Source organism: Callorhinchus milii, unplaced genomic scaffold (assembly GCF_018977255.1).
Source record: "Callorhinchus milii isolate IMCB2004 unplaced genomic scaffold, IMCB_Cmil_1.0 Scaffold15, whole genome shotgun sequence".
Lineage (NCBI taxonomy): Eukaryota > Metazoa > Chordata > Chondrichthyes > Chimaeriformes > Callorhinchidae > Callorhinchus > Callorhinchus milii.
In genome coordinates, this window is record NW_024704756.1 from 13,657,340 (window position 1) to 13,675,137 (window position 17,798).

Consider the following 17,798-nt stretch of genomic DNA (forward strand, 5'->3'; position numbering starts at 1 on the left):
CTACAAATGTTTAATGACACAGAGCCAAATTCTTGTAAATCGCAGCCTGCTGTGATGGCACTAACATCAGACAAAGCCTAGCTTTGTGCGCCCCTCAGAACAGTTTATTTTGCATTAACTCTTTGTTATGAAAGAAATATTTCAATGTTTTCACCTTATCTTGCTTACATTGTTTTCAAAATTTCCAATAAACAGCCTTGTGATATTTCTTGTGAATCAGCTCTACCTTCCTGTAACATGAAATGGAGACTTCTGTGGCATAAAAGTGATTTATGATTTTAGCCAATACAATGTTGTTTTGTTCAACGATATTGACAGGACTTTGGAAATGTAGAATACATTGTATTACTCTTTTAAATAAAATGTAATTTTGTTGTACTTTTATTTTAGAATTGCACAATATCCTGAAAGGGATACAAGGATTGAGTTGTCAGCAGTGTCTGATTTATATGCTTCTGAGATGAATTTCTGCCCCAAATCTTTAAGGCAAGTGACTATGTGCCGGTGACATCTAGTAGCGGAATAGTGTCACAACACTGAGCATTTCCAAGCCAGAATTTTGGCTGTTTTGTCAACAATTGACAACCATAGTCCATTAATATTTAGCAACATCCAGTTTCTTAATGAGATTTAGAACCTTAATGTTTCAATGCGACTTGAGTGACCAAACAAGCCTGGTATAGCTAGTCTAGTTTATCTGATTCCTTCCCATTCATACCCTTACTGAACAAATACCCAGAACCATGAAGAGAAATGACTACAAAAAAGAACAACAGAAAGGCTCCCTGTTTCAACTTTTGGCATTTTGCCTCTGCTCTCAATTAAGATGCATAAAATTAATGTTAGGTTTTTATGCTTTGATGTGATACTCCTTGGCAATCAAGAAAATTCAAACTTTAAGAGGGAGCAAATTAATATTAATGAAACTGGGGAGCCACTACATTAAACAGTTTTACCATAATTTGCTTCCAGCATTATTAATTCTATCAATTACTTACCCTGTGATCGCACAGCATAAACTCTGGTAAGACTTTACAGATTACTGCAAATGACTGAAATCATTTCAATAAAGGCACTCACTAAAATACAACTGTGTTTGCATGCAGATCTGCAGTTGATTAGTTTGGTTTACATGTCAAGTGAAATAAATCCAGATCAGTACAATCCACATCAACAAGAATAGATGCTGCCAACAGTGGACAATTCACACAGTGAATTGCCAGATCGTTCTAGATCAAGCTCACATGCTGAATTCATTGACAGTGTCGGTGACCCCAGTGTGTAAAGCGTCTGTACACGGATTCATTTAAAACAGAACCGCCTCCCATTTTACTGTCACAGATTTAAGACACAACCTGCTTTCATCTGGCAGCTGCAGTTGTAACAGATTGGTAACAGGATTTATCTTCAATCCAGTTTCAGTCTGAATAAAATGACACTGGCTTGCATTGTTCAGTTCAAAGAAAACTTGCAAGTAAATAATAATCCTTACATTTGATATAGTACTTTTTATAACGGGAGCCTGTCTCAAATCACTTCCCAGGATATACTGTAAAGTGTAATGACTTATGTATTTTGCAGGCAAAATGCAGCAATGTCTCACAAACAGCCATGAGGTAAATTACTTTTTTTTAATCTGTGGGATTGTTGGCAAGGACATCAGGGGAAACTTCCTTCTTTTTCCAAATAATGCCATGGGATCGTAAACATTTACATGAACAGGCAGACGGGACCTCGATTCAATGTCTCATCCGAAGAACAGCGCATTCAACAATGCAGCACACCCACAGCACTGCATTGGAGTGTCAGCCTAGATTATATGAGCTTAACGTCCCGACGTGGAGCTTCAACCCACAACCTTCTGTCTCAAGAGGCAAGAATGATCTGAAGCTGCCTGAGCCATGCTGAGAAGTAGCCAAACAACTGAGTAGTTTATAACAAGGGCAGTTGGCTCTGAAATGCGGAAAATGTTGCCATAATTAAACCTTACTCTACAACATAACTACAGAGATAACATTTACAAGATAAGTATACTGGAGGAGGTAGCCAGAAGTTTCTCCGCAGTGAAGGGTTGGACACCTCATCCACTGGAACACGTCACCCTGCCAGGAATACCAGGTAATCACAGAGAGAAAAACAACATCTGGTACAAGCCAAGCTGCAATTTTAATAGCCCATTTTTTTTGCATTATTTTCTCATTTTTACAAAAACTCTTTTTCTTCTAAAATGTCTGATACGCTATATATTATTACACGACAGAACAGAGAAAATGGGCTTCTTTTCATTGCAGCCTCGATGTGTTAATGAAGGAGACAATAGGGTTATGTTGCTGCGAGCTAGCCAACCATTACCTTGTTCCCACTCGCCTCTTGGTTTCACATCAGTGTTCTGCTTGGCATCAATGTGTTTTGGCAGAAACTGCTTAGAGCGCACTTTCTGCTGGCTTCTATTCAGGATACTTTTTAACGAAGGAGGGAAAGAGAGGGGGGAAGAGAAACAAAAAGGTTGTGCTGAAGCCAATGTGGGGCACATTCAAACACACATAATTGCATGTAAATGCTCTTAGGCAAAGTCTGTTGCGCCTTGATTGGGGTTATGGCATACAGTGCAGCAGGTTCAGTTATTTTCAATTTCAACTGTAGTGTCACAGCAACAAGCAGTTATCCCCTCTACACCAAGGGTAGTGAGTTTTAACTGGTAGTCAATGGATACCAATAGCTTTGAATTCTCATATGTACAACTGTGTTCAATGTAAATAATATTCAATTATATAATAAATTCAATATGTGCAGACGTTGTTTAACATCCCTATTATTTCCTACCCACGTGCCAAGAGCAATCAGGTACAGGGGAAGTGAGGATAAGCCAAAGTAAAGTGTTGAAAATATTACCATGTTTAAATGTATTTATTTTAGGAGCACATGATTAACATTGTACCTTTAACAGCTATTCCTGGCATTTTACTTACTGTACTTGGTAAGTAACATGCCTGTCTTTCAGTGTTGTAAATGTATAAATTGAAAATATTTTTTTAAAATCTTTTATAAATTTGTATCCCAACAGGAGAGGAAATTGTGAGAAGGCACATTATACATATTATATCTATATATACATATATCAATTGGCAAAATAGTTGCCACATACAGTAGTTGGAAGAGAGATATGTACAGAAGAGTGAGGGTGCCATGTAGGTACATTTGTCTTGTGTAAAATGACTGGTTAATGTTTGGCCAGAAACGGAGGCAGAAACAACCGTGTGGATATTCTGTACCTCAAAACAAAACAATAAATCAAAAACTGTTAATCTGAGTTAGGTCTTGCCAAGGGCAGTCTGTCTTGGTACAGTTTATATCATTATATCACAGGAGAGATCAGATCATTTACTAGCATGATTTGTCTCCAGGTTCCATGGGAATAATTGGTGGGCCACTAATCCGCAGCCAATGATATCGTCCACCACAGCTGCTTGCACTAAAAAACAGATGAACACTGTTGAGCTTGGCACTAATAGTGCCAATGCCAGCCTGAAGATGTTATTACCACGGGTATAAAGTCCACAATAATAATAATCCTTATTATTATAGTCGGGAGGACATCCCAAAGCGCTTCACAGAACACACTGTAAAGTGAATTGACTGTATATCTGTGGGCGAACGCGGCAGCCAATTGCGCACAGCAATGTCCCACAAAAAGTCTTGGATTGAATATGACCAGTTTATTATTATTTTTGGTTTTGGAGGGATTAAGTCAATGCTAAACAAAAGTTTCATCCCAAAGCTTTCAGAAACGGTTCATTGTGTGGCGTTCTGTCAGATTTATTAAGTGGTATTAAGCTCCTTTATTCTAATTTACACCTTGCAGTTTTAATATGAAACCAACAATAATAATAATATAATAATAATAATAATCCTTGCATTTGACATAGCGCCTCATCACGTGGTCGAGACGTCTCAAAGCGCTTCACAAAATATACCGTCACGTGTAGTGACTGCGTGTTTTGCGGGCCAAGACGGGAGGCACAAGATACAAGGCAGGAAACTCCAACATGGTCGATTTATTATGTCTGTGAAAGCTTAACTCTCAATGCAAGCTGGATTGGTTTGGGCTTGTACTTCCTGTTTAGGTTTCTGGGCTGGAGGTACCTGTTCGCTGGAGGAATGAGCAGTGAGTGTCCTAATCCACTAAGTGTTCATATCAACCAAACGTGCGCTCGGGGCTGCTCGTCTGCTTGGCCGTCTCGTGCCGATTTGGCCATTCCACGCAGCCACAGTCATGTTCCGCAGAGGGGTTTCGTGCAAGAAGCCTTTTTGAACGACACGCCGTAGTGGTTGGCAAACTTGGCTAAGAATAAGGTTATTCCAACTGCAGCCTGTACACACTTGTGCACAGTTCTCTTTGGCTAAGGCAACAACGTAAAGTGCAAGTATGCAGCTGCAGGTTATGATCCTTCGTTAGAATCCTGACCGATTGGCCTGGAGAAGCCTCTTCTGTCACATTTGAGGAGACTCAAGTAAGCAACAGCCCACATTATTACAAGGGGTCACAACCAAAACGTTAACATGCCCCAGTCTTTCAGATGATTGATCTGCTGTACATTTCCTGCATTTTCTCATTTTAATTCAGTTTAAAAATCGGCTTTGCAAATTTCCTGCATTTTCTCATTTTAATTCAGTTTAAAAATCTGCTTTGCAATTTGGTTGTTTCACTTTCTGCTGACCGCAAATGACTCCCAAATGCATTTGATTGTGTATTTTTTTATACAGTAAGTCTTTCTTCCTGCCTTACAGATACTGTACTTGATGACTAGCTCAAGTTGAGCATCACACCACGTGGGAAGAGGTGATTCTGTGTTCGACTCAGTGTTCGAGGCAATGCCCTGAAGGTTTGTGTCCTGATGAAATAAGAAAGTTGGAAAATCAAGCTCTCCTGCTTGAGCTATAACAGAAGGTCAATAATGAAAGTCTAAAAATATCCTCAAAGAAAATGAGAGGGAGAGGATAACCAAGATATTTGTGTTTCCAAAGAGAATACCAGACAGGTCTGTGCTGGTGCATGGCATTGTTGATAGTCCTGACGCATCTGTCTTCAGCGTCAGTAAGGAGATGTCAATGCCGTGAATCCCGAGAGCCAAATCTCCTAAGGTGGCCAGAATGGCCCTAGCTTAACAAGTCCTAGCCATCAGTACCCCAGATAAAATTTGTTTTCATTTCATGGCTGTCTGTGGGACATCGCTGTGCACAAATTGGCTGCTGCGTTCACCTGCAAATACACAGTAACTATACTCTACAGTAAATTCTGTAAAGTACTTTTGAGATGTTTCGGTGACACAATAAGGCACTATATCAAACAATAATAGTAATATGCAGTAGTGAGCTGGGTGTCCACAATTTATTTAATAGACTTTAATGTTCCCACTGCTTCCTTTCAGCTGTCACACTTTCTCCTTTACTCGAGAGTAGGATAGTTTGGACCTTCCAGGACTGTGCCAGCCCTGCTTCAATGCCATTGTACACATCAGAAGGAAATCAGCATCGTAGTTCTGCCACCGCGTGGGCGCTCTCCCTTCCTCCGACCATCTTTTAATATGTTTCATACGTTTACCAAAAAAAAAACACGTCCCTTGGCATCTTGTGTCTCTCTCTCTTCCAGATCGGGAATCGGAAATCGGTACGTCTATCGCTGACGCCCCATTAAGGGCATAACAAAATATCTGATGAAAGTCGGCTGCCTATCTTTCAGACAGCCTTATGCTGGTCTGATATTAAATGGCCTGAAGACGGTGGAGACTCGGTGGAGACCTCTCCTGACTGACTATCAGAATTGCAGCCTGGCCATTCATGTCGCACAAAGGGATTGGGAGGATCTCCAGTGGAGGGACGTCCTGACTCACTCACTGGGAATGAACGAACCCCAGGTACAGGCCTTACTGGAGGAAGGGGAGAAGTTTGGCAGAGGAGTGATTGTGGGTGAGTCGCAGGTTCCGAATAGGAATTTTACCTCAATTCAAGGCCGCTCTGTGGAAACGAATCTGTGCCATGCTCAGAAGGTCACTTGTTCACGTAGCCGTTCTCCCAGTTTTGTGAAGCACTTTATTTTCTCACTGTGTGAAAGACATTTTAGGCTGCAAGTCTGTACCACATTTCACCATGTTGGTAACTGGGCGCAAATCCATGTTTCACTATTCTATTCGTGTTGTAAGAACTATAACCTGAATGCAGAGTATCAAACTAATATCATCGTAGCAAATCTGTGTACTGACCTAATTAAAAAATCCAACCCTCTTTCCACTGCAGGTTTAGTGGATGTTGGAGACACATGGCAATGCCCTGAAAGTTTGTGTCCGGATGAAATGAGAAAGTTGGAAAATCAAGCTCTCCTGCGTGACCTAGAACAGAAATACCTCACCACCATGTCCAATCCTAGGTGGCTGCTTGAGCCAATTCAAGCTAGGGGACACAAAGATGTATGGATGGTAGATATCCCCGAAGAGCTGATTCCTTGAAGACCAGTTACAGAAGAGATGAACTCTTCCAATATTCAGAACTATTGGGAACACAGCAAAAGAAGAACATGCAAGCAACAGCATGCATCAAAAATAATACTTTAATTATTTTAGCAGTTTTGCTTGATGTGTATTCTTACTGTTTTAGTAGATGTATGCAACATAATAAAGTACCATTAGCTAGGTAGGGACTTTGCAAAAGTGCTCTCATGTTATTGAAATTAAATGCACAAAAAAATCTGTAGTTCAAGTGCAGTTATTTTCAAAAAGAATAATTGTTCGATTTCATTCAATGCTATAGTAATACAATCCATTTTAGAAAACTGTTATGTTTTAATACTCACTGATGTAGTCCACGATGAGCATTCTGAATAATATGCTGTTGCGGCAAGCCAAAAATTGGGCTCAGAGAATGGAAGCAAGGTTCAAAGTTTCAGAACAACTTGATATTTAGCAATGAATCATAGTTGTGGTGGCTGCCTGGTCTCGTTGATGTACCAGGTCAGCTAACACTGAGCCTGTGTATTAGTGAATTATCCTCAGTACGTCATTTTCAAAAACTGAGATCGAGAACTAAATGGAAATACTGAAGTATAGTAATTTCCATTTCCTGGTATCTATTAATTTCCAAAGACTTAACAATATTGCAAAATAAAGAGGAAAAAATATTAAATAACAAAGTAAATACACCACTCTCTGGACATAATTTAATCATAATCTTTGCATTTGATATAGTGCATTACCACATCAGGAAGGTGAAATGTCTAATACCGATGACTGTATGGCCAGCCCATCCACAGAGGTAAAATGTAAAGGTTCTAAGTGGCATAGTGAAATACTTACGAGTTAAAATGCTATGCTTTGCCATCTGAAACCTGGATTAGAATGCAGCTCAGATTGATGGGCTGATTCTCTTTTTCTGTTGAGATTCAGAGTGATGTGTGTTTGGAGGCATCTCTTTTCCATTACACTGGGTATGTCAACACCACAATAATTTGGTCGTACGGTATTCACAGGGATGGCTGATATGAGAAATAATGTCACGTTGGTGGAGTAAGGGAGCCTTTCTGAGTGTGGATGAGTTTTAAGGAGCCAAGCCTGGCCTCCTGCTTGTCCCTGGTCTCCTCCACCATCAACGGCCGCACTTTCATTCTCTACATCTGAAGCTTTGGAACGCTTGCCCCCAATCCCTCTGCCTTGCCCCCTCCTTCCTCTCTATTAGATCATGACCTTCCTTTTTGACCATGTATACAGTCGCCTCCTAACTCCCTCCAACTCGCCATCAGGCTCCGCCACTGTTAAGCGCTCCGAGATGCTGCCCCTTAGGGAAGGGCGCTAAATTAAATGCAAGTTGTTGCTGTTGTTGCATTACCCCGCACCTTCGTTTGAGACTATCCAATGATCACCAAAGCGCGGGAAAGCGTTCCGTACACCAGCGCTTGAGGCCGGTGTAATACTGTACAATCTTTCTTTTACTGCCAGTGACAAGCACGGTACTGTACTCGTTACTTCGCATCCCGGGCCTGGTGAACTTGCATTTGTACGATTGACTCATTGGCGCACGCAGCTGTTTTGGCTTATAAATAAAACATTTGTTAACTCCCAAAACTGCCAGCACAAGTCAGGCACAGTGGATTGCATTTGCATTGCACCAGACAGCAGAGGTGACCCCAAGTGGGCAAAACCACAATGGGAACCGATGGAATTCTTTTCACATACTGTCCCCAACAAAAGGTGTGAAAACTGTTGCCATTTAATAATGTGTGTGTGTGTTTTTTTCTCTCTCCTCCCACTGTTTAAATAACACTTAAGGATTGAAACAAAATACACAGTCACTATGGTTTTACAAACGTTCCCTGTGACCAGGGAAAACCAGTCAAAAATAAAAATCTAACTTTTGCCACAAAGGGTGCCAGCAGTTGTATAAAACCATCCCAGCAATGGTATAAAACCGTGGGCATCTCAATCACCAAAACGTTTCTGCCAAAATTAAATGGCCTTACCGAAAATGGCATACAAGTTCCTCGGTAGATACTGTTCCAAATCGCTGCAAATTAAACACCTTTTTTTTTAAAAAAAATCCTTTGTTGCAGAAGTGACATGGTTAAGCTTCACTGAAATCACTGAAAGCAAAGTGCAGGTAAAAAGAAATCTAAAGGATGTCTATTAATTAAGCGACTTGGTGTAGAATTGTGTTACCTTCACTGTCCTTTCACCTCTTCGGACCTGAGTTGGGATTGAACCCAGAGTTAGCTTTGTCTGCTGGTTGTAAGGGGAGCCTAAATCAAATTAATTTGGGTATCAACCCATTTCCTATTGACCATTGGCTCCCAGGACTGATTGCTCACAGGTGGGAAGTTGTCTGTGGGAGTGCGTGTCTAAAGTGTCCAATTTCGCACCATCAGATAAATCAGGTAAATACGGTTCTCCTACAAGAGCAACGTGAAGTTTAGTAATGAAAAATGCATTAAGATATTCTACCCTGGACTTTCATTAATGAAGGATTGCAGTTCATTCAATACTGCAGAATGAAAAGCAGAAATGGCAAAGAATTCGAATGCATTTGTTGATATGTGAGAAAAAACACAAAGGCACACACACACACACACACAAAGCAAGGTAGCATAATTAATCAGATGAATTAATTTGCTCCATAAAAGTACAAGGAAGCAACTGTTACACCAAAGCAATTATTGTGACAAAATATGCCAATCGTACAACATATACGTTTTTATCAGAGGTTGACAAACATTCATCGTAATCTATATTCCACACGAGCAGCAATTAAGTACAATACTGTAAATAGACACCAAAATCAGTACCTGAATTATCAGATCAGCAATATCTTTGAAACATATAAACAGGCTATCTAACAAATGCATTCAAAAACTGAAAACTGGGCTCTTGGTAAACACTTTTTTTTTAAAAAAAACGACAACATTATGCATTTTTTTCTCTTTCACAGATTTCCAATGTTCGCTTTCGTTGCAGATCAACTGACAAATATACAGTACTGAACGCCCTCACCAAGACCAAGAAATGAAATGAATCGCTTGCATTTTATAACTCATTTCGGTTTTATTGAAACTTTTGATAATGCTTTGCACGGTGGAGTTTGATGTCAATTTCTAACCTCTGATATTGATTTCACTTCCAACACCATTGTTTCTTTCGTTAACATAATTCACTACAGAGTTCTACAGAATACAAAGTGGACATGGAGTGAGGAAGGAGAGGGGGAAAAAAAAGGCACTGCATTCGTATCCCCCACCCCCATCCCACCCCCGCCTTGTACCACAATTTTTTTCAAAAAAATAATAATTAAAAGATAAGTTAATTCTGTGAACTGCCACGTAATCCTCAATCTCCTTGTTTAAGATGCTTCCACTCACTGCATTGATGTTCGTGAGAGTTCCCTACCCCATAGTTTCTGCTGCAAAACTGCTCGCTTCAGTTCTTTATCAGTAAATGTTTTGCAGATAAGTTTCTCTGCAGCAACGCTGTGGGTGGGTGGGGAATCCGGCACCGGGACGCTGAATTTCAACCCTAATTCTGAGTGTGATCAGGTTTAGCAACTGCTTCAAGCAATCCTTCGGCAAAATAGTTTTACAGCATAAACATGAGAATGAAAGAACACTGATGGACACCAGTCTGCAGTCACACAAACATCCCAATTACTCTACAGAAGAGAAGGGAGGCAGCAACAGTTGGACATTCTGTAAACATAACAATAAAAAAAAAGGTTGATTTTTGCTACTGGATCACATAATCGCATTTAGTAACCATTATTCTCACACATACTCTTTATTACACAGGCTGCACAGCACGGAATCAGGTCATATTTATAAATGATACACAGAAATAAAAGTGGAAGAGAACCACAGATCTCACACCACGTTTGCCTTCGTTTTGTTTGCATGATTGCAACATTTCGAATCTTTTTTTTTGAGTCAGAGTGTTTCTGGCTTCAATAATGTTCTTAACAATTCCTTAATAATCTTCCTTGGAGCAATCTAGGGATTATGTGGCAGTTCTAGAAATCTAACCTCTCCTTTAAAGATTGGTGAGTCAAGTGAAGTTCTGTAAAGATACTATTTTCAACTGAAACTTAAACCACGAGTGACTTTTTTTTAAAATCACTGCTCTATTTTATGCAGAGTCAACTGTCAAATCACTCCAGTAGCTTTTTCTGTCTTAGTATTTTATTGTTTGTTATTCTTACAGCTTGCAGACCCTACCAGAGGGACAACAGGTTGCAACAGATATACAAATCAGGAATTACAGTTTTAACATCATTTTTAACTGTTTCATAAAAAAAAATCTAAACCATAAGTTGTAGGTTATCTCAGTCTAAGAGCAGCCTTATTCTACTGTGTCAATTTTAATAATTTAAACAGTAATGCTTCTTTACAGTTATCATACTTCTATTTCACGACGCACCCATTTTGGTAGGAAAATAATCAAGACTTTGTTTTTAAATGACGAGTGACAACATTTAACGAAACGGTTTAAAAGCTAAACCTAGAGTGACAGCCAAAGGAAGGAAGAGAACAGAGAGAAAAAAAAATCACAGGCAAGTACACCAATATTGATAAGAACTTTTGTTCAGGAGTTTATTTTAACACGTTCTTTAGATAGCATTTCTGGATAAGATGTCGGGATTAATTCCTCTTATCTGTGTGGCCCTGTTATGTAATCACTGTTTCTGGGGCCACTTCTGGTGGAGGGTCCATTGCCTCCTTGACAGTTACAGTTGGGGCAGTGGTGATGGTGTGGAGGCCGGTGATGGTGCACTGAAGAACCTGAAGACATGGAAATAGCAGAGGCCGCCGCCATCATAGGCATGGAGAACCAGGGATTGCAAAAGGGCAACAAGCTGGCCAGGTGTGCTTGGGCTGCAGCTGTTGCCAGATCAGGGTACATCCCTTGAAAACCTGGCATTCCCATCATTGGTCCAAAACCAGCAGCCATGGGGGGCATGAGATGGTACACTGAGGTCGCCGAGGTGGTGCTGCTGGTCTCCACGCCATGATTACCGGCCCGCATCAGGCCCCCGTGTTGCGACGGGTGGAACTGGGTCATTTGGTTCACTTTAGCACTTTGCTCTGTCGCTATGTGGTCGGATGGTCGCACCGCCAGAGCAGGAGGAGCCGCGTTGCTGTTGCTGTTGCTGCTGCTGTTGCTGTTGCTATTGCTATTGCTATTGCTGGACCCATTCGTGTTCCCAGAATTGCTGACTCGTTGATTGCTGAGATTGTTTTCAAATACATATTTCTGCTCGTTCTCCCTCGAAGGTGGCATGAGGTTGTTCTGTGGCACAGATAGCGTCTGTATGAGCTGTCGTGGGGCTCCCTGTGTCCCCCCACTGACAGGGAAGTCGCAACTGGAATCCCCTTCTGCGCAGTTAAGACTGGGAATCGCACTTTTAATTCCAACTCTTCGCTTCATTCTTGGCAGCAGATGAGGGTAATCTCTTCTGAAATTCAGGTTATGGTAAAACTGAAACTGAAATAAAAACACCATGATTTGATTAATCACTGACTGGAATATCATCGACTTATCAATCCTGACTTGCACTGGACGGGTTCTGCCCCCCACAGAACTGTCTCTCAGGCTTTAGAGGGTTAACGCAGTGTGGTCATCCAGATTCGTATCATATTTTCAAGTACATATGCAATAGCCACTGCATGTGAGGAGTGTGGCCCCACTTACGTTTTGTCAGCCATTCTTTTCAATGGGGCTGCAATAGTTCCCACAGATATATTTGTTTTTCTCTTTTATTCCAAACAAAAGCTTTAAAATCATTTGTAATAAACTTAGCAAGAAGGGCAATGGGGATCCTCTCTCTTGACACGAAATATCTGTCTGTCAGATGGGGATCTACATCGAATTTCAGACCAGAGAGACACCATTCACAATTGATTCCTCCTCACCTCTGTTCACCGTTACAAAGTGTGTGATCAGTTTAACCTGGTGTGTGTGTGTGGGGGGGGGGTAGGGGGGGGGTTAAAGCTACACAATGAATTTGGAAGAGTCAGCCAGAACAATAGGGGGAAATTAATCAAATGCAGTAAGGAGAAATAATAAAGGATATGAATATCATATTGTGTCGAAGAAATGTATTTGTTTCTCTCTACCCACGATGAGGCATAATACGAAAACAGCGGAAAAGGTGTTATTGATTGCACGCTTTTGTTTTCCTGACATCCCGAGGAAAGCGAACCAGAACACAAGAGGAAATGTGCGTTTCAGGCATGATTGAAAGTCATAGCTGTGGAAGCACCATGTTGCTGTATAGTCACCTGAGGCGCTTTGAGACGTCCCACCGACGTGAAATGCGCCTCATGTTATATATGTTAGGACTATTATTATGTAATTTACCTTAATGAAGGATTAACATAAAAGGTGCATTGTTCTAGTGCCCCCTCCCACCCCCTGTGTTAATCCACTGGATTTTATTAATTCTCAGTTAAAAATATTTAATTGTTTTATTAGGTCGTAAAATCAGAGATCATTTTCCAACTGTAAACCTCACAGTGGAAATGGGTATTCATTCCACTATTCCTCAACCCATTTCCTCCATCAAGTCTACTGGGCGACTCCTCCATTTAGTTCTCTTCATTTTGTTCTTCCTCAAGACAAAAATCCAAGGTGTTCCATAGAGGTTTGCGGCTCTGCAGTACTTGAACTAATGGGCATTTTTAACCAGTTGAGTGTTGGCGCACTCCAGGGTCATGGTGTTTAATGGCAGTTGACCTAACTATCCTCATCCATTGTTTAACACGCCAACATGTTGGATCACGATAGTGATCCAATGGCCAACCTGTCAAACTATCATGTAGTCCATTACCCCATGGACACAGGCACCAGTGATAGTGTCTCCATCCCCACCCCGTTTAAGATCCCCCAAATAACTTGGGATCGGGTACAGAAACGCCGACCTCCCGGGTCTGTTTGGTTCAGAAACCCCTCACATGGCGCCTTTGACTGCCGATAAGATACGCGAACAGAAACTCTTTATCCTTAGGGTTTTTTTTAAAAATATATATATATATTGAAATGGTTTGGATGAGTTGGGAAATTTGCAGCCCTCAAACACCCATCTGACTGACACCTGGTTGTACAAGCAGGAAAGGTGCGATTACGTACCTATAAACGATATATACACAATATATCTATATATCCAACAGCGCCCTGTTGTGGGGTTGGTGTGATCAGGTCTGCTTGTTGCTTTAGTGGCCCAGCCTTAAAGGTGACATGAATTCTCTGTGTAATAATTTTTATTTTAAATCACAGAGATCCAATCTGTGACATCCCCACTGACAAATTTATCATAGCAACAGGGAATGACCTATTGTGGCGTCAATGCCTTAGTAACCAGACTACTCTCGTTGTAGACCAGTTTGGGTAAAAACGCACAGAGACTGTGTGTGTGTGCGTTGTGTATGTGTGTGTTGTGTGTCTGTGTGTTGGTGCCACACTCACATTATCCCCGACCCGTGACTCCACTCCACTCATAATCCCTGAGAATTGTAAGGGTCAAGGTTATGAGTCCAATAAATTGCGTGGGCCATTGACTTTCGGTGTTTAACCCATCGATACGACTCGAAAGGCTTCAATTATCAACGTTGTTGATTTTCCACACGTTTCCATCAGTTTGTGACAAGGGGTAGCTGGTCAGAAAGCCAGCTGGCTTGCTAATAGTTTGGAGGGCGTGAAACTCTTGTGTTGGTCAAAGCTCTAGGAAGCAGATCTTGGTGGCAATGTTAATTTGCGTCAATTAATGTGCTGCTGTAACATAGCTCCTCAAATCACACGCTTATTTACACATGCAATGGTTTCTACAGTAAATACTGCAAACCCCTGTGGATCTGTGAGCTTCTTATTAATAATGCACACGCATTATGTCATAATGTCATTGCCTCTGCTTACAGGCCGAAATAACCCTTCGAGTTGTTTACACACCAGCCAACCCACACGGTGGTATATTTTATAAACCTTTTAGCATCAATTGCATGTCAAAATCGTCGATATCAAAATGCAGATTTGACAACGCGATTCGTGTTCCCCGAACATTTCAGAGAAAACGAAACCATAAACTAAGGTAACTTTTCATGCCTCCTGTCTATCTGTCTGTCTCTCTCTCTCTCCTCCACCCACCTCCATCCCCAATAATTAGCTGCGAAGATGTGTGTCAAACAGAAGGAATGAGTTCACTTTGAGGGGGTTAATTTGCTTCAGGTTAAAAGAAAATAATAGTAATAATACCAACAACAATAATCGTTGCTACTCTACGTTGTGGTCTACCTTGGTCATCGAAACTGCTCCTTTTTCTTCAGCAATGAATTCGGAAAGAGAGGCAGATCGTTGAAAATCTTGGCGGATTTTGCTGAACCCGTACAGATTCAGCTGACGAATGAAACTTTTCATGCAGTCAGTCTCAAATATCCGAGAGGGACCTCTGCGCTCCAGCACCTCTTTCTTAAAGGACTCCTCGTCTATCACCACGCAGTTCCCACCATCGTCCCACCGGATGGATGCAAACTGGTCGCTCTCCACGATTTTCCAGAGTTTCTTGGGGAAGGTCAGCGACATAAGGTCAGCGTCACCCACCTCCTCGTAGTACACCAGTCTGGGTCTTTTCAAGACCGATTCCTCTGTCAAAGCTTGAAGAGCGTTCTCCTCCAACATTGTCCGCAATTCGGATTCTCCCGCTGAGATCTGGTCGCACGTTGATCCGACTGAAGACCTGGCGCTGGTCTTTTCCAAGGACTGAGTGTGGACCTCCTTGAGATCAGATGAACCGGAATCCGCGGCTGTCAGACTGAATTCGCCTTCATTGTCGCTGTCTTTTTCCACTTTTATAGTTTTTTCAAGTACAGACATTTTTGGGTTTCCCCCCCTATTTTTTTTTTTCTTCTTCTTCTTCCTCCTTCTTCTTCTTCTTCTGCTCCTGGTGTGTGGGTCAAGTAGGGTGAGTGGGTGGGTGGGTGGGTGGTGGTGGGGTGGGGGGGGGGTGCAATGGTATGTGTGTGTGTGTGTGGGTGTATGTTGTGTGTGTGTGTGTGTGTGTGAGTGTGAAAACTCTGTCCTGGAGTAATAATAACGAATCAAGGCCACCAAAAAGCCGACTGATCTGGATCTGACACAGAAGCTGGCGCTGAACAGAATAAGTTGGCTGAGATGTGCTCATCATATCCCGAGGAGTTCCAGACCGTCATAAAACAAAACGGCAACGCGTTCAGACCCGTCACAAAGGAGTTTACCACAATCCATGGCCCGTCACACAATGAGCAAACACTTCACACCCCCACCCACCCACCCACTCACTCACCCACCCACCCACTCACACACCCACTCACCCACCCACTCACACACCCACCCACCCACCCACCCACCACCCACCCCACTCCACCCACTCACACACCCACCCACCCACTCACCCACTCACACACCCACCCACCCACCCACTCACCCACCCAACCACCCACACACACACCCACCCACCCACCCACCACCCACTCACCCCACCCACCCAACCACCCACTCACACACCCACCCACCCAACCACCCACCACCACCCACCCACCCACCACTCACCCACCCACCCACCCACCCACTCACACACCCACCCACCCACCACCCACTCACCACACCCACCCACCCACCCACCCAACCACTCACACACCCACCCACCCAACCACCCACTCACACACCCACCCACCCACCCAACCACTCACCCACCCACCCACCCACCCACTCACACACCCACCCACTCACACACCCACCCACCACACCCACTCACACACCCACCCCACTCACACACCCACCCACTCACACACCCAACCACCCACTCACACACCCACACACCCAACCACCCACTCACACACCCACCCACCCACTCACACACCCACCCAACCACCCACTCACACACCCACCACCCACCCACTCACACACCCACCCACTCACACACCCACCCACTCACACACCCACCTCACCCACCCACTCACACACCCACCCACCCACCACCACCCACTCACACACCCACCCACCCACCCACCACCACCCACACCACCCACTCACACCACCACCACCACCACCCACCCAACCACCCACTCACACACCCACCCAACCACCCACTCACACACCCAACCACCCACCCAACCACCCACTCACACACAGACCCAACCACCCACTCACACACCCACCCAACCACCCACTCACACACCCACCCACCCAACCACTCACAACCACCCACTCACCCAACCACCCACTCACACACCCACCCAACCACCCACTCACACACCCACCCAACCACCCACTCACACACTCACCCACCTACCCACACACCTAACCACACACTCACCCACCCGCCCAACCACCCACTCACACGCTCACCCACTTACACACCCACCCACTCACACACTCACCCACCCACTCACATACTCACCCACCCACTCACACACCCACCCAACCACCCACTCACACACCCACCCACCCACACCGGCCAAATTATTACCATCAAAATCAGATAAGTCCAGATCAAATCCAAAAAAAAAATCCATAAACCCCCCACCCAAAAAAAAAGAAAACAGGATTTCTTTCCTCTTTGCTGTGTCAGTCAATGCCCTTCCAGAATACTGATCCAGGAGCCGACTGACTCCAGCTCCAGCCCATTCAGATGTGTCCCCACCACCAACCCCCATCTCCCCAACCCTGTGATCAGTTTGAAGGGTTTTCCCCCAAACTGGGCCAATTCGGTTGAAAGTGGGCCAAACGGGTTAGCAGGGAGCTGTGTGACATTAGACGGCTTTGACGTGCTTTGTTAAGGTATGGAAGTGTTATTGGCAAATAGCGACAGAATATCCACACTGAACCAGCTCTCGTTTTCTTTTGGAAACCAATTCTTTTTCTGTGTATTTTCACTGGAATATCATCTACCACCCTCCCCCACCACCCCCGACCACTTGGGATATGTGGTGACATAATGGCAATTTGTAAAATATCAAATCACCTTTAAGATCACGTTGAGGGTCACTCTAGGATCCTTCAGCGATGCTTTTTTTTTGGGGGGGGGGGCGGAAATCAAGGTGTTGGATATTTTGGTAAAAGATTTATTCACTCAAGAGTTCCAAAGTTGAACTAAATCATTCCATAAAGTCCCCGCTTAGAGTTCGGTAGCTATGTTTCAGCTGGCATCACAATAGCCCATCAGTCTTCAGCCTTGAGACATCCTCCTGATGTGAAAGGCACTCTATAAATGTAATTTTGTTTTTGTTGTTTAGTACAATTTCA

The 17,798-nt window shown here is 43.1% G+C and overlaps 2 protein-coding genes across 3 annotated transcripts; one reads left to right on the forward strand and one right to left on the reverse strand.

The window, feature by feature from the left end:
• The first annotated feature begins 4,117 nt into the window (after positions 1-4,117).
• On the forward strand, positions 4,118-6,762 carry zgc:110222 (endothelium and lymphocyte associated ASCH domain 2). Of its 2 annotated transcripts, none has more exon segments than NM_001292534.1 (4): positions 4,118-4,165; positions 4,789-4,883; positions 5,651-5,967; positions 6,295-6,732. In NM_001292534.1, coding segments are annotated over 2 exon segments (462 nt in total). In that variant the 5' UTR covers positions 4,118-4,165; positions 4,789-4,883; positions 5,651-5,714; the 3' UTR covers positions 6,504-6,732.
• A 4,412-nt stretch (positions 6,763-11,174) lies between these two features.
• Positions 11,175-15,389, reverse strand: LOC103179463 (heat shock transcription factor, Y-linked-like). The gene is made up of 3 exons (XM_042340823.1): positions 14,811-15,389; positions 11,716-12,008; positions 11,175-11,667 (listed from the first exon to the last, which is right to left on the reverse strand). Exons 1-3 carry the CDS (start codon positions 15,387-15,389, stop codon positions 11,175-11,177), a joined length of 1,365 nt encoding a protein of 454 aa, XP_042196757.1.
• Positions 15,390-17,798: the final 2,409 nt, after the last annotated feature.